We start from the raw sequence: 23,048 nt of genomic DNA on the forward strand, positions 1-23,048 counted from the left end.
TCCAGGAAGTACCCTTGCATGTTTTGAAGTACCCTTGTATTATTCATTCAGCATGCATTTATTGAACCATGGATGGGCAGACACTTTTCTTCATTTATTCGATTAAGTCCCCAGGAAGGTACAGAGACTTCCCATATACCACCCCCCTCCCCATGCATAGCTTCCTTCATTGTTGGCATCCTCCACCAGAGTGGTGCATCTGTTACAATGGACACTGATGCATCATAACCACCCAAAGTCCGTAATTTACATTAGGGTTCACTCTTGTTGGTGTACATTCTACATTTATTTGTTTTTTTATACCCTAGCTTGTTCAGTAAAAGGTTTATGCTCTCTGGATCAGGGGTAATGGGACCCTGGCACTTCCCTTTGAGCTTGTGACAGCCCTGGAAGTTAGGTCAGCCAGTTACTGATTTTTGCAGTTTTGAAAGTTAGGATCAGGGGTGAGTGACATGCTCAGGGGCTGTAAATGTCAGGGGCTGGATGTGAACCTATTTAATTCTAAGTTATACTCTTCAGAAACAAGTCATTCAGCAGAGCTGTGAGATTTTCCTAGATACTAACATAAACATTTCTTTTCTGGGTGTTGTTTTGACTTTCCACCCAGTATCAGTGTTTAGCTTAAGATAATGTGCTTGTGCCATTGGTTATCGGCATAGTTTGCTTTGAAGAATAACTTTTGGGCTAGTAAAGAAAGGCTATTGCATTCTAATATTTGAAATGTGTGTATACATGTACACACATGCATGTATATAGACACACATATAAACACATGCATACATATATTATTTTAATAGCACATACATATATTTAATATAGAGTAAAAGTGGTAAGTAAGGAAAGTTAGAAAAATCAGATCTGTGCAATGCTATATGACTTATAATGATGATCAAATAGGATTAAACTGGTATGTCTTTCTTTTCACATTTTCCACAATCACATCCCTTCTGTCACTATTTGTCTGCCTTTAAATGACCAATTAGGATGACATTATGTGTGTCTTTTTATTTTCCCCTCCATGGAGATAGTAAGGTTAAATGTTGATTCTGCTGTGGGAAAGTTCTATTATCAGAGTCATTAACTACTTCTAAAACATTTCTTTCCCAAACAGGATCAGTCTTTTGTTTATCACATTTGAATGTGAAATACAATATTCACATTCTAAGAGCACATGGTTATCTAAGACCACATGGCTTAAAGAATTAGCAGCCAGTGACAGAAGCAGTTGGGAAGGGATTCAGGAGGCAGTGGAGGAGGGAGTGAGGGCCTGGAGGAAAGCCAGCTAAACAGGTTGGAGGGGAGAGAGTAGAGTGTGTATGTGTGTGTAAAATTTGGGTGTTTGAGTAGAAAGAGGTCAGTAAAATCAGAGCTGGATAAGATGGACAAATGAATTGTAAAGGAAGATAGCCCATAAAAACACCACACATTGGGGCCGGCCCGGTGGCGCACTGCTACAGTGCGCCGCTTGGGAGTGTGGCGGCGCTCCCGCCGAGGGTTCGGATCCCACATACAGACTGGTTCCCGCTCACTGGCTGAGCGAGGTGCGGGCGCAGCACCGAGGGTTGCGATCCCGTTGCCGGTCCCGGTCCGGTACGGGTGCAACACCTAGGGTTGGAATCCATTGCCGGACACGAAAAAAGACAAAAAAAAAAAAAGGGTTGCGATCCCGTTGCCGGTCCCGGTCCGGTACGGGTGCGACACCGAGGGTTGCAATCCATTGCCGGACACGAAAAAAGACAAAAAAAACCCAAAAAAACACCACACATGCAGTAGTGTTGGGATCCCACTTGTGTGATCTGTTAGCTCAGCCCGAGTGGAATAACTTCTTCTACAAAGCTGTGGTCTAGTCTTATGAGTCAAGAAGAGGCTTTTGAGGAAGATGGCTCAGAAAATTGAATGTAAGATGGACAAAGCACATGAGCCAATGTTTGAAGTGGTGCTGTTATGGAAAAGTTGCCAAGGAAACATCAAACACTCGGAGAGATGGAGTACTCAGAAAGATTTATTACATTAGCAGTCCCAGGTGAACTCTTTCTGAATTCCTGGGCCCTGAGTGCAGGGAGACTGGGGTTTTACACCTTTTGAGCAAGCATGAAAGCTTCTTTATTGGCCCTGCTTGTATCCAGGCAGAGTCAACCAAGCTGGGGGGCTTCATCAAACAGGTGAGGGACTTCATCAAGCAGGGTTACAAAGGCAGGAAATGTGGCTAACGAGCTTTTTGTAAACCGAGCAGCGGGTAGCTTCTTCAAAGCAAACGAGTGGCTGAGTTACAGAAGCCAGAGATGCAATCAACCATTAACCACTAAACCAGCTCTCAGGTGTCTCTTACAAGTAAGCACATTCCAGCTGCAAAGTTAAAACAGAGGGGCTTAGAGATCTACTTTTTGGGGTCCACTATAATGCAATAGTGCACAGTGACAAGGGGCCAAACATTGGTGGTTCCATGAAGTAGATGAGGTAACTCCTGAAATGACTCTGTTTCCAAGATCCTCATGATTTGTTGTCTTACCTGTCTTGTGTCATTGTAAGTAATGTTTATAATGTGGCATTCTAATTAATGCTTGTTTGAAGCCTTGTGAAGTCCTTTACTTCCTTCCAAATCCTTATCAAGAGATTGAATTTGTTAGTGTTAATACATACGGATTTAGTTGGAATTTGCAGATTATGATCATCTCTTTTGCATAATTCCATTTGCTTCATAGAGATCCCTTCCTGATGGTCGTCCAAGATACCATAGCATAACTATGCACTCCCACTTTATAAATGAGGAGACTGGGTCTTAAAAGAGTAAATAACTTGCTCATGGTCCACAGCTAGTAGTGGCAAAGCCAGGTCATAAACCCATGCAGGCTGATTTTGAGACTGAGCTTTTATTTTTTAGCTACTGCTCTATTGCCCTGTGCTTTATCAAATATCAAATTCCCCCAAATAAAAGGTGTGTATGTTAGTGGTACAGCAGGAGCTCTGTGCTCCTCTGAGCCCATGCCCCACTCATTAGCCCAAAAAGCTTACCCTTAGGAGCTTGAAGCCCTGTAAACAGTGCATGCGGAAGAGGCACCTATTCCTTCTGAGCTTCCAGTTACATTACTCTCATTATTTTCTGCAAAGGTGGATGGCTGCAGACACAGCCTTTCCCATCCTGATATGTCCCCAGGTGTTCATCCAGTTGATTCTTAGCCTCAAGGATTTTTGACAAGTCCCTTGCTTGGGCCCAACTTCCTGTTTTTCATGTTCTTCCCACCCTACTTTGTCCTTTTGCTAGTTCTTGGCTTTTTCTCTTGCTCTTCGCTGATCCCAGAAATGTCTGTTTTGTCTAAGAGTAATGATTATATTGCTTCAGATGAACTATACCTTTTCTGTTTAATTATTGGGCATCTCCCAAGCTGTTAATGCTTATCATTAAAGATAGTATCAGACCTTCTGGTGAAAGCTTTGGTCACATAATAACCTATTCCTGCACACCCTGTGGTCAGGATACCTGGAGAAAATGGTCACCTTGTAGCTTGGAATGTTACAGAAGGCTGGGGTGAATATGTCTGTAAAGCGGTGGCTCAGTATATGACACCAACTGAGTGTCCTACCGTTTAATTCAATTCTGATACTAACTATGTTGAATTAGCACAGACCCCACAGGTTAAGGGCTCAGTTCCACAAGATTCCTCCCAGTTCAGATGCCATTTGCAAGTCCAGACCTCCCATACTTCTGACTGACCAACAATAAATCAGGGGTTCCCACGAGCCCCTTCTTAAGTTTTTATAATTTGCTAGAATGACTTACAGAACTCGGGAAAGCCCTTTACTTACCATTACCAGTTTATTATAAAGGATACAGATGAATAGCCAGATGAAGAGGTACACAGGGTGAGGCCCAGAAGGGCCCCAAGCACAGGAGTATTTATCCCCGTGGCATTGGGGTACATCACTGTCCTGGCACATGGATGCATTCATCAACCTGGTAGCTGTGAATCCTAGTGATTAAGGCTTTTTTTTTTTTGACCGGTAAGGGGATCGCAACCCTCGGCACAGTGTCATCCGCACCACACTCAGCCAGTGAGCACACTAGCCATCCCGATATAGGATCCGAACCCGCGACCTCAGTGCTACCAGCGCCACACTCTCCCGAGTGAGCCACGGAGCTGGCCCCTGATTGGGGCTTTTATGGATACACCAATATGTAGGCATGATTGATTAAATCATTGGCCATTGGTGATTAGCTCAATCTCTAGCAACACCAGCAAAACCCCACCCCCATCCCCAACTTCTTGAGATGATGGGGCTGAAAGTGCCCACCCTCAGAATCACAAGGTTGGTTCCTTTGGCAACCAGCCCCCATCCTGAGGCTATCTAGGGGCACACCAAGAGTTGCCTCATTAGCATAAACTCAGATATTGTAAGGGGCTTATTATGAATTCCAAAATACTCTCCTCTCACCTCCTCACTTAGGAAATTCCAGAGGTTTTAGGCTGTCTTGTGCCAGGAACCTAAGATGAAGACCAAATGCATATTTCTTATATCACATTATCATACTCTAAGAGGCAGTTTTCTGTTCTTTTTCTAGCTGGCCTGCTGCTGTGGGTCTGCAGGCTGCTCCCTCTGCTGTGGTTGCTGCCCCAAGATCCGACAGTCGCGGAGCACCCGTGTCATGTATGCACTCTACTTCATCCTGGTCTCCGTCCTCTGCTGCGTCATGATGTCAAAAACGGTGGCCAGCAAGATGAAGGAGCATGTAAGTTTGCTTTGTTTCAGCTCTTCCTGTTTCTGAAGTTTGATGAGGTGTGTGAGATTTAGAAGACAGAGCCCCCCCACCCCAATGTGGCTCGCTCTCTTTGAACCTCCCCATAGTCTGTTTATTGCTTTCTGGTCAAGCAGGCAGACCAACGGCTTGATCTTCAGAGTAGTACGAGTATAGGTGCAATCTGATGCTTTCTGTGGAGAATGTTTATATAAGAAGATTGTGTGTTTTGTCTTAGCCTTGTTTATAGCTGTTCCTAATGAAATGTACAGTCTTCTCTTGTAGACATCTGTACTTTTCCCTTGTCGTGAGGATGGCTGCCAGTATTTCAAGTAGCAGCTGTTGTAAACACTTAATTTAGCCTATATGGGAAGCATGATAAAGCTTAGATATTCCCACAGATAATGGAATGTAGACTATGGGGTATTGTTTACCTGTCTAGACATCACCTGTAGAGTGGGTGTCTCCAGGGATGAGGGTTGGATTTCCAGCCGTTTCTTGGGCAGAGTATACAGAAGTAGGCCTGCCCAGGTGATGGTGATGGAGACACATAGAACTTTTTCCTGGAATCTTCCTTTTTTCCCCATAGTAGGCCTCTTGATCAGCCAGAGTACTGGTGGATATGGTAGGGTTTTTGAGGGAGCCCAATAAATAATGCCATTCTTCCCCTCCCAAGTTCTGAACAAATTGACGAAAAAGACTAAAGTGTCAGCAAACATCACCTTTATTCCTCATAGAGTCGATGTGAGACAATGGGGCTTGTATCTGCAGATCTGCAGGGAGGTGGGCTTCCTTCTACTGAACCCTCAAATGAGTCAGACTTATCCAGGCGGGCACCATCAACGCTGGAGCAGGGCAGACTTCCTTTGCAAGCACACAGTGCTGGGAAGAGTGAGCAGCAGGCGTGTTCCCTGGGGGCAGCTTTCATCCTAGGGGAAGAAGGAGAGGAAAGGCTGGCTGTCCAAACCGCCTATCCTGTGCAGACTTGCCACTGAGCACTGCATCTTCCCAGGGCTGAGCGGGTGACGAGCTGGAGGGAAGCCAGGGCAGGCTCTAGTGGAGTCCCCTCCAAGATGAAGACACATCACCAGGAGCAGCTCCTGAGGATGATCTCCCCAGCCTCCTGCCGAAACTACAACTATTGAAAATACACTCCAGTGCTTCAAAAACAACCATCTTTTTAAAAGCACTTGGTATATTCTTATCCATTAGTAAAGTAGGCCTTTTGAAGCTTTCTGTTGAGTAATGCTTTTATAATTGTCATTGTATTGTGTTGAATATAGTGTAAACTATTATCAAAACTTGTGAAATGTAGATTCTCCTCTGATTGCTTTAAACATTGGATCTCAGTAAAGTACCATAATGGGAGCTATGGGGCATTCAAACCTGTGAGAAATGGAGCTATAATTCAGAAGAAAAACTATGAAGTCTTCTGAGGCATAAAACAAGGCAGAAACAAATAACTCTATATGAGAAGGTGGATGTGGAAATCTGGAGGCAGAGACACGAAGATCTCAGGCCGCCTCTTGGTCTAAACCAGGTTTCATGGTTTGCCACCCCCTTGCCTCCCTTTGCCATGGTTTAGTCTTGTATGTTTGTGGCAAGAAGTTTGAGAGTAGGAATACTGAATGGGTAGATTTTAACTCTTACTCTGAGGGTCCACTTAATCTCCCATTTACTACTTGTGTATTTCAGATATCATAATGTTCCCTTTTTATTTATTTATTTAGTAAATTTATTTTTTAAATTTTATTTTATTTTGTCAATATACAATGTGGTTGATTATTGTGGCCCATTACCGAAACCTCCTTCCCTCTTCCCTATCCCCCCTCCCTTCCAACAACCTCATATCTGTTTGCTTGTCATATCAACTTCAAGGAATTGTAATTGTTGTGTCTTCTTCCCTCCCCTGCCCCCAGGTTGTTTGTGTATTTATTTATTTATTTTTTGGTGGTGTACTTTCTTGATTTTTCATATTTCTGGTGTATCTTTCCTTTGATGTTCAGTCATTGTGGCAAGGGATTTCACAGTCCACTAAATCGACACTATTGTCTGAATAGGATCCTGCCGGGGCTGCCAATTTAGCATGGCTGCCTCAGTGTCTGCTTGGTCGCCTGCTGGTGCCTCGGGCACATGGTTGCCTTGGGTCTCGGGCTTCTTCTGGGAGGTGCCTCTCTGGTTGGTGTGCACTCGGCCGGGCTGTGGATGGCGTGTGGTGGGGCAGCTCTCGGGCATGTCCAGTGGGGCACCTCCCTGGTTTGCCTGCACTCGGCCCGGCTGTGGATGGGGTCTGGTGGCGGCGGGGCCTACCTGTTTGGTCACACGCTGGCGCTGCGGGGCGCATGGTCTCTGCGGGACTCGGGCCTCTCTGGCAGGGGGCCTCTCTGGTGGGCGCTCACTTGGCTGGGCTGGGGCTGGGGTCCAGCGGTCATGTTCCCTTTTTAAATCCAGCGAGCATTGGCTTGATGCTCCACTGAGGTACCGTGGTGGGAGCTTGGAGCTGTGCACCTAGTGTCAATGGTGGGATCCCTGCTCTCTTAAGAAGTTTTTAGTCTTGGTAGAATTAAGCGTTGGATCCAAGAAAAAAATCTGTAGATAGACAAATATGTAGTATCTCTTACTGGTGAACTTATTAGAAACATTGTTACTGGAGGCAGAGATAATTTGAGACCCATAGGCATATGTTTCAGGACATGAATCTCATAATATTAGGACATGAATTTTATAATAATTATTTTAACACCTGATTACCATCCATGTACCTGTCCATGAAATAGTTCCTAACAACTCTAGCCAGTAACTATGCTTTCTGACTGTTCACAGAATATTTAAGAAACAGAAGATGTTGACTGGTGTTGCTAGGGAAGGCTTCATGGAAGAAGTAACTTGTATGAATACTAATAAGTATTTTAGTAGACAGTATTTATTGGGTGATACTATGTGCCAGGTTTTATTCTAAGCATTTTACCTGTATCTTCTCACTTTACCACCACTGCACTCTCCTGAACAGTAGGTAGTATCATTATCCCTGCTCTACAGATAAGGAAACTGACACATTGAGTCATTTAAGTACCTTGCCCAAGGTCTCCAGCTACTAAGTGGTGGAGTTGTGATTTGAACCCAGGCTGAATGTGTTCTCAGCTACTAGGCTGTGTAGTAGGAGAGAAGAGGAAAGAGCAAGGACAATGCACAAGTAGAAGGACAGAAAGAAGGGTATAAAGCAACCAAATCTTGCAGGAATTTCAGTGCTACGGTGAGGCTTTTATGGGTCTTGTGGTGAATGGGAAGCCACTTTTATCACCGTGTTTGAATGGCCATTCCAATGGGATTTCCTGTAGAGGTTGCAAAACGAAACTCCTTTGAGCTGTATGCGAGTTCTACATACCACTTCTTTGGTTCACTGAGTTATGCTGGATTCTAAAGGGGGAAGCTTGTGGGACTCTCTTTAGATTCATGAGCAGGAGGCTATCATCGTGGGAATAGAGGGAGAGATTTAGGGAAGTGAACTCAGTGGTGGTGTGTTGGGGGGGTGATTTGGGGTCAAGAGAACAGAGGGAGGGAGGGAGGGAGGGAAGGGGCAACCTTGATGCTGCACAGAGGTTCTTGTAAATGTTTCTATGCCTGTCCCCTGAATGTACCTATTTAAAAATGGTTTGGCTGGGCTTCCTGCAGAGGGAATGAGGTCCCTGTGGGTGAAACCAAGCCTTTTCCATCTTTGAAGCTTCATAGGGGCTGGCCATCTGGTCACAAAGTCAGCCTGTTTCATGGCCTATAGAATAGAGGCTGACTTCATCCTCAGGCAGTGCCTGAGGGTGGGTGTTGAAAGGTCCCCTTGTGGGGAGCACATTGGGCTTCTGCTGGAGTCCTTGCCTCCTCTTTGTTGGCCTTAGAAATGCTAGAGGATGTGATTGGAGGAGGAGAAAGAATTGAATGCTTGTCATGCGCCAGATGGGAGTGTGTAATTGCCTCCCACCGGCATTCTCGCCTTCATGTGCAATGGACCAGGCCCTGTCACGGTCACATGGGCCTTTGGTATGTGGGCTAAGAACACGAGGGTAGCTCTCTTTTCAGTTTTTGCCTTGCTGTCAGAATGTGGTCTGTATGTAGGCTTGAGTGAGAGCGAACTGCAAGATGCTGGGCCAAACTTGGTCCTGCTTCTTTTCACTAGAGAAGTTCCTCTTTCCCATGAGAACTTTGGTTTCTCTTTTTCCAAGATTAGTACTGAGGATATAACAGTAGGATAATATAGCTGGTCAACTTGACTCTTTACTCTCTAATACAATGAATGCCCCTGTATTCTTTTTTTTTTTTTTGGTGGCTGGCCGTTTTACCTTCTTGTTGTTAAACTGTGCTCCAACCAGCCGTCCCATGCAATCTTTGGCTCAGAGGAAGCACTATCATGCTGATTGAATAGAGCATGATTTCTGTCTTCTCTCTTTCCCCCCTCTCAAAACATTGGAGTTATTTTATTGCAGATCGTTATTGTCATTAACCGTATAATTTAAGCAGGTACAAACTTAAGATATTTGATGCCTGTGGGATTAAAAATCCATTTTAGAATGTGCAACGCAAAAGAAAAAAATGGGTGAGAGAGTAGAGTCTTCTGACTTGCACCCTAAATCAAGATGTACCCTCTGTGTTTGAGGTGGATGATGACATATACAGGTTTGGGCTCCTTGGGAAGCTACATGGGCATTCAGGGAGTGAGGAGCCTCTAAAATGGAGAAGGAAGGACAGGTGACATGTGTGGCCCTCCGGTCTTTCTCACTGACAGCCCAGTATGCCAGGCCAGGGCAGGAAGAACCTTCAGTATTCCTCACCTGAAACACCTTAGGTCCATCTTCTTGGAAGAGCAGTCCCATGTTCCACTTGGCCCCTGCGCTGCTCTAATTCATTGAGATGCCTGAGGTGGTTGAACTTTTTGCATTTTGTATTTACTCTGAACCAAAATACATCATAAAACACATTGTAAAGTAGTTTGATATATGGGGTGTGGAGAGGACTTCTAATTATGAAGTCTGGTTTTGTGTTGCAGTACAATTGTTCCTGGGTATCCATGGGAGATTGGTTCCAGGATCTCTCCCAATACCAAAATCCATGGATGCTCAAGTCCCTGACATAAAACCGTGTAATATTTGCATATAACCTACACACATCCTCCTGTGTCCTTTTTTTTTTTTTGTCAGGTAAGGGGATCGCAACCCTCAGCATAGTGTTGTCTGCACCACGCTCAGCCAGTGAGTGTACCGGCCATCCCTATATAGGATCCAAACCCACAGCCTCAGTGCTCCAAGTGCCGCTCTCTCCCGAGTTAGCCACAGGGCCGGCCCTCCTCCTGTGTTGACAGGTAAGGGGATCGCAACCCTCAGCATAGTGTTGTCTGCACCACGCTCAGCCAGTGAGTGTACCGGCCATCCCTATATAGGATCCAAACCCATGGCCTCAGTGCTCCAAGTGCCGCTCTCTCCCGAGTTAGCCACAGGGCCGGCCCTCCTCCTGTGTACTTTAAATCATCTCTAGATTACTTATAATACCTAATATGATGTCAATGCTACAGAAATAGTTGTTGTAGTGTATCATTTTTGTTTGTATTATTTCTAATTGTGTTGTTATTTTTTATTTTTATTTTTTCGAATATTTTCCATTTGCAGTTGACTGTATCTGCAGATGCAGAATCCACAGATACAGAACTGTTTTAAATTTAAATTTTGAAGAAGTATTCATTGTATCTTTATTTTGATAGCAGTCTTTTTTTTTTGTTCCTTCATTTGTTTTAGAAGATATTATGTTTTTGTTGTAATCTTGCTTTGTCTGTTCTGGAAATGTGTTTTAGTTTACACATTATTTTCTGCTGGTGGGTTTGGGTAGTTTTCTTTTGAGTGGGTAGTAATACTGCACTCTTATGGTTGGTTACTCTTGCCCTGGGTGAAAAGAGCTTTCTGGTTCTTTTCAGCATAGGGTGGTAATATCATAGGGGTAAGTGGGCTTCAAAGGAATATTGGACAAGATCTAACAATCCAGATGTGGGGGGGGGGCATGGCTGCTGTTTCCTCTGTGTTTTAAAAGCAGCTCCTCAATTCTGTTGTCTCCCTAGACTTCATGAAATTCAGCCAGTCTGATGGTTAGTTACTCCCAAACTCATTAGCCAGTGCCACATCCGAGGATTTCAGATGAGCCTAGATCAGACACTTGAAACCCCCTAGGCAGGTGCTGAAATTGGCCTACAGGCTCTTGCTTGGCCAGCAGATTTTTTTTTTCTACTTGAATTTGGCCACCTTTAGAAGGGACCTTTATGCTGTCTCTCACCACAGGCCCTGTCACTAGACGTTTACTTAAATCATGTCTCACACATTTACGCTAACTTCCTGCCCCCAAAGAAAAGCATTTGCAACTCCTGGAATAGTTTAATAAACTCTGATTTCATGAGTTTCTGAAAAGGCTGTCAACATCAAAATGGACACCAGGGCTTTCTTACTCCACCCGTATGGTGGGGAATGTGGAAGTAAGGGTGGCTGAGTGTGCTTGAGTGGCCCATGCAAATATACACACACAGTCCCAGGAGGAGGCCCAGGTAGCCCTTCTTTACCAAAACAAGTGTGTCCTTTGCACGCTAGCATCCTGACTTTTCATCCGAGAACTATTTAGAAATTGTTCTGATCACTTTGGTCCACCGGACTCAATGGACCATTGGACTACACAACTAATGTTGGGTGGGGGCGGGACACTGAATTAGATTCAAACCCAAGTTACATTCATTACCTGCCCTTTTAAAAAAAAATCTTAAGTCTTAGGTACACATTCTAATTCTATTTCCACGTGTATCATGAAGTCCAAAACTTCATGTGGAGAAGGGGCACTGGTCCCTGTTGACTGTTGAGGATGATAGCTGTGTTTTTAGGCTTTTGAATGAAGATAGCAGGATGAGCTTAAAGGGTTTTTTTCCCCCTCTAGCCATAAAATTCACTGCTGTAGAATAAATGTATCTCACTGGGGGTGAGATATATTTATTTGGTTTGTATTTCTCAGTCATTTTTGCGATTCACCACTATCTTTAGAAGGAGAAGGGACTGTGGTAAAGGGAAATTCATGTATGTTAGTGGTACTGATAGAAGATTGTGTGGAAAGAGGTGAAAGTGTATGAAAGAAGGATTATTTGTAGCCATATAGTCCCAAGGCCACACCCCAAATCTTGTCCATAACCCAGAACTGTTGGCTACTCAGAAATCTTAAACTTTGAAAATGCCACTCCCTGACCACACCCTTCTGTTCACTGTCCAGCCAACAGTTTATACTCAGAAATCTTAAACTTTGAAAATGCCACTCCCTGACCACACCCTTCTGTTCACTGTCCCTTTTCTCATAGCACATGTCCTACTGCCTTATGGGGAATTTCGACCTCTTGAAATCTTTTCTGTTTCTCACAGCCTTTCAGCATCCCTCTTAGCTTCCTTTCCTTGCTTGTCCAGCTGGAACCTATGATAGTCCATCTAGATGACTCTCCCACTGCCCACTTGACTCTCCTGTGCTCCTATCCTTTGTCTACAGCTGTTAGCAACCCCCAATCCTAGATCACAGTGTCGTGATCCATCCTCTGGATTCTGCCACTCGTGTAGCCCAATACAAGTTCATGGTATCCACCACCAGCAGGGAACTCAGCTCCAAACTCTCGTCTTTCTCAGCTTTTTCCCCTTTCTGTCCTCATTCTAGATTTTTACCACCTTCTGGAAGCATCCATCCTCATTCTCATTCATCCTTTCTGAAACAACAGCCACCTGAGGTGATCTTTTTTAGCTTCTTGTGTATCTTTTCCTTGACCATGTTTAACCTTATTGCTTAAGGGCAGTTATAGCTCATTGGTTAAGAGTTTGGACTGGAAGCTAGACTGCCTGAATTTTGAATTTTGGTTCAACCACTCACCAAGTTTCTTAATCTCTCCACCTCGGTCTCCTGTCTAAAAAGATATCATAATAAAATTCAGTGATTTAATCCATTAAAAAAATGTTTAGAACAACACCTGGCACATCGATTCCTCACCAAAATATAAACACATTGACGTCTCTAGCATCAAACAACTCATCTTTTCTGTTGTTTAATTTTAAACAGCTTTTTTTGAGATAAAATTTATATGTCATATCATTGACCCACTTAAAATATACAATTTGGCATCTTTTAGTATATTCACAGAGTTGTGCAACCACCACCACAGTGTGATTTTAGAACATTTTTGTCCCTCCTAAAAGAATCTCTATATTCATTAGCTTTCACTCTCCTTTTCCCCCCAAGCCCCCCAGCCCTGCGCAGCCTCTAATCTGTTTTCTGTTTCTATGGATTTGAGTATTCTAGACATTTCATATAAATGGAGTTATACAATATGTAGCCTTTTGTGCCTGGCTTCTTTCACTTAGCATGTTTTCAAGATTCATTTATGTTGTAGCATATATCAGTACCTCATTCCTTTATATGGCTACATAGTGTTCCATTGTGTGAATATACCATGTTTATCCATTTGTCAGTTGATGGACATTTGGATAGTTTGTGCCAGTTGGTTATTATAAATCATGCTGCTATGAATATTTGTGTTCTAGTTTTTGTATGGACGTGTATTTTCATTTCTTTTGGGTATATACCTAGGAGCAGGTTTGCTGGATTGCGTGGTGATGCCCCTAGTAATGGAGGACATTCAGGATGAAGTAATGTGTTAAGGTTCACACCCTCACCAGCACTCATTGTGTATATTTTTCATTTTAGCCACCCTAGTGGGTGTGATGTGGTCATCTCCTCGTTGCCTGTGCCTTAAGCGCTGCCCTCTGCTTTTCTTGTTCTCTGGCTTTCCCCAGGGCAGCTCATTTGTTTCTGGCTTTGATTATTGCTATATGTGTGTCTACTAGTAAGGACACCCTTTACTCAGGACAGTGCTGGGGACACTGATAGATTCTGTCTCCCTCCATGCCCCCTTTTCTAGATGCTGAGCTGACCACACACTTCCTTCCCAGACAGGTCAGAAAATATTAGGTTTCCACTCTGCGTTCCAGTCAGTCATGATTCAGCCGCATCAGGCTCCCTGATGTTGTATATTCCACCTGCCTTATTTGGACTTGGAGAGTTCCTGAGTGTCCCCAGCTTCCCTCAGACTGAGAAAAGCTATCTTTCTTGAGATAACTAATCCCCTGGGTGAGCGGAGGGTGAGTTGCTTGTATCTCTTCCAAATTCTGGGGTCACCACAGTGTGGTGACTACAGATGTTAATAGAAGCTTCTGTCCTTAGAAACAACTTAGATTTCAAAAGGCTGTTCGTAAGTACATCCTTTAGTCAGATCACAGTAACATTTTATAATACTTCAATGGTTCCTGGAGCTGACAGAACTTTGATCCAGTATGTTTGAGACTTGGCAATTTGGTAGATGAGCTACTTTGTTTCCTATTTTTAACCTGAAGAATTAAGGGGAATATGAAGGCATAACAGTAAGCACTGTTTGTGGGAAGCCCTCGTTGTGCTAGTTGCAGGGATCTAAAAATACCTGAAACAATGTCCGTCATTAAAGGACCTAGTTAAAGATGTGTGTGAAAAGAGATACAAGTCACATTTGTGGCAAGCATTCTGTGAAGAGAAAGCAAATTTCACACAGTGTTAAGCGTTATGCAGAGAAAATAATGATCCTTTTTAGGACATAATTCAAATAAATTGTTAGAATTTTTTCAAGTGGCAGAGCCCTGAGTGGTGATCTTAGCCAGCTGATCATTTGGCAGGTTAGAGGATGTGGCCCAGAAGGTCAGGTGGTCTGTCTGAGACTGAGACTAGGTGGAGCGGGACTAGAACCCAGGACTGCTGGTCACCTGGCCAGTGCTTTTCCTGCTTGTACGACCAGGTTTGCTTGCTGGTCAGTAGAGGATGTGGCCCAGAAGGTCAGGTGGTCTGTCTGAGACTGAGACTAGGTGGAGCGGGACTAGAACCCACGACTGCTGGTCACCTGGCCAGTGCTTTTCCTGCTTGTACGACCAGGTTTGCTTGCTGGTCAGATAGTCACAGAAGTAACACTGAAATCCTTTTAGCAAGCATATCCTTCCTCCTTATTCCTAAACTTTCTTCTGGGCACAGTCTTGAGGGAGAGGTATTCCTTCTGGAAACAGCACGGCCTGGGGCCTTCAGCATTTCTTAGGTTTTCTTCCCCACCTGCCTCCTTCCTGTTGTGGCGGCCAAAGGCTGAACTCAAGGAAGGACTGTTAGTCTGCAGTAGAAAAGAGGGGTAGCCACAAACATAGTATTTATTTATTCAGTGGCTTTGCATGCGAAATAGAATTCACCTTCAGGTTGTGTTTGGTGTAACCATCTTTTTAAAGCAAACAAACATCATTGGTGAAAAATATTCCACTTTGATCCAAAGCACCATGTAGTTTGTCCCAGCATAGAATGACAGGTATTCATGCCGAAGCTGGAAAATCTGGCTCTTGTTTTGAATTTGGTATTTACTGGTTGGATGTTCAGAGTACTGTGTATGTGAGACCCAGCATCAGAGGTTAGTATGGGCACATCAAAGCCCAAGTAGAACTCTCCTTTCTTAGCTGCCTTTTTATGTTATGTTAGAACAAGTGTCAAATTAAGAACAACAAAAAATTGCTGACTCAGTTCTTTGATTTTGGGGTGTTTTTCTTATCCAACTAAGATGGAATGCTTTCCCAAAGTTCTGTTGTGAACAGCAACCGAGTTCATTGTATTATTGTACCTTATATGTGTCGGGTGTATCAAGGAGTACGTTTTGAGGTTAAAAGTGGGTGTGGGCTATTGAACTTCTTGTCCTTTGTAGACCTCCAAGGGTAAATTCTCACTATGGTGTAATCAGAATTTGCCTGTGGGGAGCTGCCATGAGCTTCCTTCTTGTAAGTCCTCTTGGACCCCTCCCCTCCAAGCTGGGATGACTGGGGACACATGTTTCCAAACAAGTTTATCTTTGGTCTAAATTCCATCTAGACACACCACCACACAGAAGAAAGCAAGAGTCCCTGCACCCCTCACATCCTTTGCTTCTCTCACTGCTGGGGCCCTGTCCCACACACAAGTAAATGCTGGGAAAATGGTGGTGGGAAATAGTTTTATACTAGAGGCAGCAATTTGAACTAATGGATATCCTGCTGAGAGTCTTTTTTTGAACCAAGGACAAAGAGGTTTGATCCTTGTCCAGTAATAATGAGCTCGCCAGGAGCTGGGAAACGAGAAACAATACTTATTGTCCTTAGTCCATGAGGATCCGTTACTTTGGGGGGCACCAGATGTTAACTGGATCTCTTTTAGGACTGGTGTGGCTGTGGAGAGGAGAGAATGATAAGATGTGAGAAAGGAAATTTTCCTAAAGCTTTTTTCTGTACCCATCAAAAGCATCTGTTAAGCAACTGTCTACAAACAGGGCCTTGGAGCACCCTGCAGATAAATAGAACAGACAAGAGCTTCAAGTTAGAAATGAGCATTGTCAGTCATTAGAAAAATGGGGCCAGAGAGAACAGACAAGTGGCATAATAAAGAATGAACTAAGATAAAGCAGCCTCAAAACAATGGTAACAGGAAACAATGCATAAATATTGTGAATAGCTGAATTTGGATACTCTTCACAGAGTTTGATAGCGTGACCATGTTACTTGCTTAAATTGTAATCTGAGTTTATTCTTTAAAAAATGTTTCAGGCTGGCCAATTAGCTCAACTGGTTAAAGTGCAGCCTTGTAACACCCAAGTTAAGGGTTCGGTTTCTCATACAAGGTAGCCACCCCCACCCCCCCAAAAAATAAAAAAGTTTAAAATCAGTACTGATATTCAACTCTGTACCCCACAAATAGTATAATCAATATGTTTCAATAAAAATCTTAAAAAATGTTTTAAGTCATGTAACTCATTCATTCAAATGTAGATGCCAAGCACTTTGAGAGGTGCTGGGGATCTGAGTGTGAACAATATATAGCTGTTGTCCTTAGAGAACTGGACCTCAGGTAGGGGAAAAAGAGAACAGTTTGGCAAGTGTGTGTGGAAGGAGCCCTGATGTTAGACTGCATGTGTACACGTGCGTGTGTTTGAAATCTAAAAACATGTCAACTCCATTAGCAAATGTTGGAGAGAGTGGTGTCAGCTCAGCTATTACCTGTTGACCTTTGGGGTCACTTGATGAGTCAGGAATGCTTTCTCTCCGTCCTTGCCTGGAGACAGAGTTGAGGCGAGGGGAGGTTTGTAAAAGGGAAGAGAGTATATTGCCCTCTTTGGGGCGGAGCATAATCATAAGGGCTCGGGTGTTTTGGGGGCATGGTTTTTAAATTTCAGTGAGACTGTTTCTACAGGCTTCAAATAAGTCTAAAATTATCTTGCAACATGCTGGCTTTCATCAGTGTGGGTTTTATTTTTGGTTGTACAAGCTGTGTTTGTATAACAGATGTGAGAACTTTTTCTGTTAGAGCTGTTGAGGGCTTCTGAGCCACAGAGAAGAGCATTGGGAGCTCACAGACATGTTCTACCCTCATCTTCCACCCTCTGAAAAACTTTTTGTGGGCAGATAAATTAAGATACTTAATTTGCTTCTCTAAAAACGACATGCGGGAGATGGACGATTTGATTCATTTAAAGCCGAAGTTCCATTTGAGGAGTCTAATGGGAGAAGGTAGGGGTGGAGTGTTGGGACACTGGGAAGACACCCTAAACGAGCTGCTCCATCTCAGCTCTCTGCTGCTTCTTTGGCTTTTGGTCTGTAGAGTAAGTTATCACCAGTTGTCACTTGCCTTTGAAGTGCTAATCTGCTTCAACAGTTAACCGTTCAGCCCAGCTCCTCAGCTATTCTTCCTAGTAGTGCAGAGATGGGCAGACTTTTCCTGTAAACAGCCAGCTAGTAAACGCTGTAGGCTTTGGGGCCCTGTGGTCTCTGAAGCAACTGCTCGACTCTGCCATGGTAGTGCAAAAGCAGCCAAAACAATATGTCAACAAATAAGCATGGCTGTGTGCCAATAAAACTATTGCCATAAACAGGAGGCCGGCTGGATTTGACCCATAGGCTGTGGTGTGCTGACTCCTGAGTTAGACCTTCAGTGGCTTCATGCGTATTATATGTAGCTATTCTCCCTTCTCTCTAAAGGGGAAACTTCAATGGGCTAAACTTTATGCTGAGGATACCAGAGTTCCTGCTTAAGTTGCAGATCACTGGGCTGTTCGAACCATATACCAGGTAGACTAGGCAGGAATAATGTAGCAGTAAATTTAGTGTGACACGTTTAACAGTATATACGAGGGTGCTTCAAAAAGTTCATGGAAAGATTCGTATTATCTTTTAATCCTATTTTTCATGAACTTTTTGAAGTATCCTTGTATGTCTGTTATTCTGTGTGGCATTTTGAAATAAATGGTAAATCATTTATAGGTAAAACTAACCAGTATTCTGTTTATGTATTCAAACCAAGCATTTTGGTGCTCAAGATGTAGTGAGGATGGAGAAAAATGAGTATGTGGGCATTTCAGTTTCCATGCTGCTAGGGACCCCCAACTCCAGGTCTGATATAAAATGGGAAGGAAGCTGGGGCCAGAAACCTAAATGTCTGCCATGTACTGGCTCCAGTACTAGGATTGGGAAACAAGTAACTGGAGACTATCAGAATTGTGAGGTCTTTAATACAGTGGAGTCCTATCTTTTGGGGAATATTAGGTTCTAATGTCCTACCTAGGCAAAAATCATGAATAGTCCAAATTAACCCTGAGAAGTACTTGAAATATTCATAAAGTAGAGTGCAGACATGGTTTGTGCATAAAGCATTTCACTAGAAAGTTAGCTCGTTGTTAGCATGGATTTTTAACCTGTTTTATGTACTGCTTGTATCTTCCTGACCTAGAACCATAATACTTGCACTTAGCAGATGGGAATGACTGAGTGGGTGATCAAATCCTGTTTATGTACGTATACATGTATCATGTAGTGTATAGTATGGAATGAAGAATATACACACAACCTCGAATTTCACTGGGTTTTCAAAAATTACTTACAGAAGACCCTCAGTCATGCATATAGTTGAATTTGCATATAATGTCACCACTGTATTCCAACTTCACACATTTAAGAAGAAAGCTAGACGATTTGGGGGTCATTTAGGCGATAAGCATGTCTTCCCTCCAATAAGTAGTCAAATTAGAAAGATCTGCCTGTGTAAGCATTTAGTCCTCTGATTTAGAAATTCCACATTTCTGTGTTCGAGAGAGATCTTTCAAGTCAGTCTCGTTCTTCTCAGGGCCACGCAACGTCAGACCCTGTGTCCAGTGTGGGGCAGTAACCATATTTTCCAGCCCAAACAAAGTCCAGACCTCCATAGTTGTGGCTTTGAATTGTTTCTGGGGTTAGGAGTAGCTTTGTTTCTTGGACTCAGAGGGCCGCATTCATATCCCTCCTCCCCTTTGATTTTGGGGGCTGTGCTTACAGACCCTCAGGAATGAGGATGGAAATGTTGACCCTAGGGTGGCAGCAGAGGTGTGCCTGGCTGAGAGATGGGTGTGTGTGTGGCCCTGCCTGTCTCCTCCCTTCCTCTCTTCTACTCTCCCTATTACCCACAACTCTAGAGTTTTCAAAACCCTTCTTGGGGAGAGTGGCAGTATCTATTCAAATGTAAAACATACCAACCTTATCACCCAGCATGCCTCTTCTTGGTATCTAACCTCTGGAACACTTCACATTTGTACAGAGAGATGCAATATCCCTTGTACATTATTTATAACAGTGAAAAAACCCAAACAACCTAAATATCTACCAGTAGGGTAACAAACTATAGTTGATCCAGATTGTAGAATTCTATATAGAAGTTTAAAAGGGTGCAAATAGATTTATGTGTTGACCATGAGACAATCTGTAAGACCTAATGAATACAGAATAATGGCACAGCAAAGGGTCTGGCAGTATACGCACGAACCTGGGGACAGTAGTACCTCTGGGGAGCCAATCACATTAGGACTAGTGTAACTAGTGATGGTCAAGGGGACTTGGTTATCTGTAGCTTTATTGTAATATACATTTTGCTTTGCAACAAGAATTGAATTATATATTGCTTGTATAATTGCGAATAAAATTTAGAGCAATCCTTGAACCTTTACCTTTGCAGTTAGGTTTCTTGGAAGCAGGTAAAATGCTCACTGGGCTCCTGACCCCTGGACTTCACTCCTGATCCCCTGACTATGTCCTCAGCCACCTGCAGTCCATTTTCCGCTCCCATCCTGCTCTACAGAGTATTCTGATCAAGGTCCCATGTAGCTCCTTGCTGCTAAATCCACTGTTACATCTTTGTCTTCATCACGTTTGACTTCTTGGCCATGTTTGACACTGCTGACTGCTCTCAGCTGCTCTTTTGTTCTGTACCTTTTCACTTTCCTCCTCGGATTTTTTTCCCTTCTTTCTAGCCCCAAATGTTTGCATTCTCTAGGGTTCTGGGCTCAGCTCAGCTCTGTCTCCCTCCCCCTCTGTACATTCCTTTCCTGGTGATTTATCTACTCTCAGTGGTTGCCTCCGTTGCCACATTTACGCTAGCCACTACCAAATCCAAATCCTTATCTCTAGCCCAGCTGTCCTCTGGAGCACCCGTTCTCAGCCATCTGCCCACACTTCCCTCTGAAACAGGCACCTCCAGTGCCGCCTGTCATAAAATCCATTATTGCCCCACCACCTTGAAACTGCTCTGCTGTGACTCCTATCTGTGATTGGCGTGCCAGCCTAGAAACTGGGTGCTTCCTGGGTTCCTCTACCCTTATTCATTGGCCACGTCAGATCGGCAAACAGGACCACTCCATCCCATAGTCCCCAATCCTCACTGCTGTTACCTCATTCAAGAGCTACATGATTTTTTGCTGGGAATAACTGCTGTTTCTCCTTTGAGATCAGTAACTGGTGTGGTTCTTGTTTGCACATTCTGCCTTCAATTTTACCTGATTCTCTCAGTGGAGATTGAAATGAGCTGAATTCTGTTCTGCTTCTGTGGAAGAGCCCTGCTTCCCATCATAATTTGTCAGTCTTCTGCGAGTTGTTTGGACTGAAACCTTATTCTTTGGCAGTTTGATAAGAGTTGTTTTCTAGGTGTTTAATCATATTTATGGCTATTTTGTCCTGACAAAATGGTGATGGTGGAGGAGGAGCTGTGAGCTCTAGCTGCAGTCCCTGCCTTTGCATGCTTTTCGGATTCTGAAGATTTACTGTTTGGGGACATTAAGTTCCTGATTTGAGAGGTGGCGGGGTCAAATAAAATCAAACTCTCTATAGAATTTTGGTTCCTTTTTTGGATTTTAATGACACAGTGTAGACTTTTCTCTAAAACATGTTCAGATACCCAAATAAAAGAGAAGGGAAGACTGGCCGGTTAGCTCAGTTGGTTAGAGCACAGTCTTTTAACACCAAGGTCACAGGTTTGGATCCCTGTACCTGTCAGTAACTCCCCCCCCCCCCAAAAAAAAAAAAAAAACCTTTTGGGTTGTTTTAAAAAGGTTTTTGAAAAAAAAACTGGAAAAAAAAAAAAAAAAAAAAAAAAAAAAACCCCCCCCCCCCCCAAAAAAAATAAAAACGAGAAAGAGACAGGAGTACTGATTGTTGTTGTTATTGTTTTTTAAATAGACCCAGATCCACAAAAGGGCCTCAAAGGTAATCTCTTATGGAGAAATGAGCCTTGATTGGCCAGAGGCTATCTAAGGGAAGGTGGAAGCTGATTTTAGTATTTTCCATTTTGTGGCTGTTGTCCACTGGTGGGTGGCAGTATCATTTCATTTTACAGATGGGGAAATTGAGGCTGGCATGGTGGTGGGCCGGTAACTTTCCTAAGTTAGCAGTGGAGTTAGGATTGCATGCCACATGAACGGTTTATTCTTACTTGAAAATTTGTGGCTTTGAGTTTGGTTGCTTTGAGGGTTGGGAGGAAACCCCTCACTCTCAGAGGTCCTTACAGAAACATCACAGATGCAGTGTGTGAGGCCGTGTCCTTGGATGCCAGAGCCAGACTCAGGAGGTAACACCCTTAGCAGGCGTGTCCCCTTCACCCTGCGGTGTGGAATCTGTATGTGATGTATGTTTTCCTTTTCCAAAACTGGGATGGAGTTTGGAACAGCAAATATTTAATCAGAGCAAATTCCTCTTGCTAAAATCTTGCCAGTTTGTTCAACTTGGAGGTTCTTTGCCTAAAAATACTCACCACTTACTGAAGAGTAAATGTGCTAGGTCGCCCACAGAGCATAAAGGAGGACTTGGTTAGTATTTGGAGCAGGAGGTTGTTTGCCTACTTTTATTTTGGATGAAATATGCAGTGCCGCATACTCACCATTTGATGAGCCTCGAGGGCCCCAGGCACATTCGAGGTGGACTGGAGTAGGCAATGGAGGGGGTTTGTTGGGGATGATGACATAGAAGCTCGTGCCTGCTGGTATTAGCACTCTCCTTGAAATGAATTTTAGAGGGAGAAGGAAAGGAGAGAAGTGGGTTGGGGGTAGGGAGGTGGAGAAGAGTGTAAAGGTGGAAGATGGGCTGGTGTGGATGAAAGAGGTGCCACTGTGCACGTATTATAGTGGGAGTTTGGGGAGGCAGGCATTGGTGCTGCTGATAGCGTGGAAGAGAGAGGGAGGGAAGAACAGGGTTTAATGAATGTTATAGAGCAATAAATCCCATATAAACAAAGCAGCCTAATGAGTGAGGTTGTGTGGTTTCTCCTTCGTGAATGTGGTGTTTACAGACTAAGCAATATGACCTCCTTGTTACCAGTGCTGCTCAGACAGCTGCAGCTTCTGCTTCAGGTTAGAGTCTCTGAAATGTTCATTTTGTGTGTGGTCCCCCATTACTTCAATATCTGAAGTTTTTAACCATGCTAATTGCTCACTCATGTTAAAACACATCTAAAAATTCAGACCCCTTCAGAAAGCACTCGTGTGACTTCTCCCATCACCTGCGTGCGGTGCTTCCTGTGTCCTCGTGGCCAGTGTTTATTTGGAAGCAACTTCTAGACCAGCTGTCTCACAGGGATGCCCCAAGGTGATGCCCTAGGGTGCCTCAAACTCTTGTGTTAAAAAAAAAAAACTGGGGGGGCCGGCCCAGTGGCGCACTGCTACAGTGCGCCGCTTGGGAGTGCGGTGGCGCTCCCGCCGAGGGTTCGGATCCCACATACAGACCGGTTCCCGCTCACTGGCTGAGCGAGGGGTGGGCGCAGCACCGAGGGTTGCGATCCTGTTGCCGGTCCCTGTCCGGTATGGGCGTAACACTGAGGGTTGCGGTCCGTTGCCGGACATGAAAAAAGACAGAAAAAAAGGGGAAAAAAAAAAAAAAAAAAAGGGGAAAAAAAAAAAAAAAAA

General features: G+C 43.8%; 1 protein-coding gene across 1 annotated transcript in view; it reads left to right on the forward strand.

Moving 5' to 3' along the window:
* The window catches only part of SERINC5 (serine incorporator 5), a 91,791-nt gene that overhangs the window by 46,198 nt on the left and 22,545 nt on the right, over positions 1 to 23,048 (forward strand). Inside the window, exons 2-3 of the mRNA XM_008589020.1 lie at positions 2,060 to 2,162; positions 4,559 to 4,726. Of these exons, the coding sequence (XP_008587242.1) occupies positions 2,060 to 2,162; positions 4,559 to 4,726 (271 nt within the window). The remainder of the gene's footprint in view (positions 1 to 2,059; positions 2,163 to 4,558; positions 4,727 to 23,048) is intronic.

Source organism: Galeopterus variegatus, unplaced genomic scaffold (genome assembly GCF_000696425.1).
Source record: "Galeopterus variegatus unplaced genomic scaffold, G_variegatus-3.0.2 Scaffold5158, whole genome shotgun sequence".
Classification (NCBI taxonomy): Eukaryota; Metazoa; Chordata; class Mammalia; order Dermoptera; family Cynocephalidae; genus Galeopterus; species Galeopterus variegatus.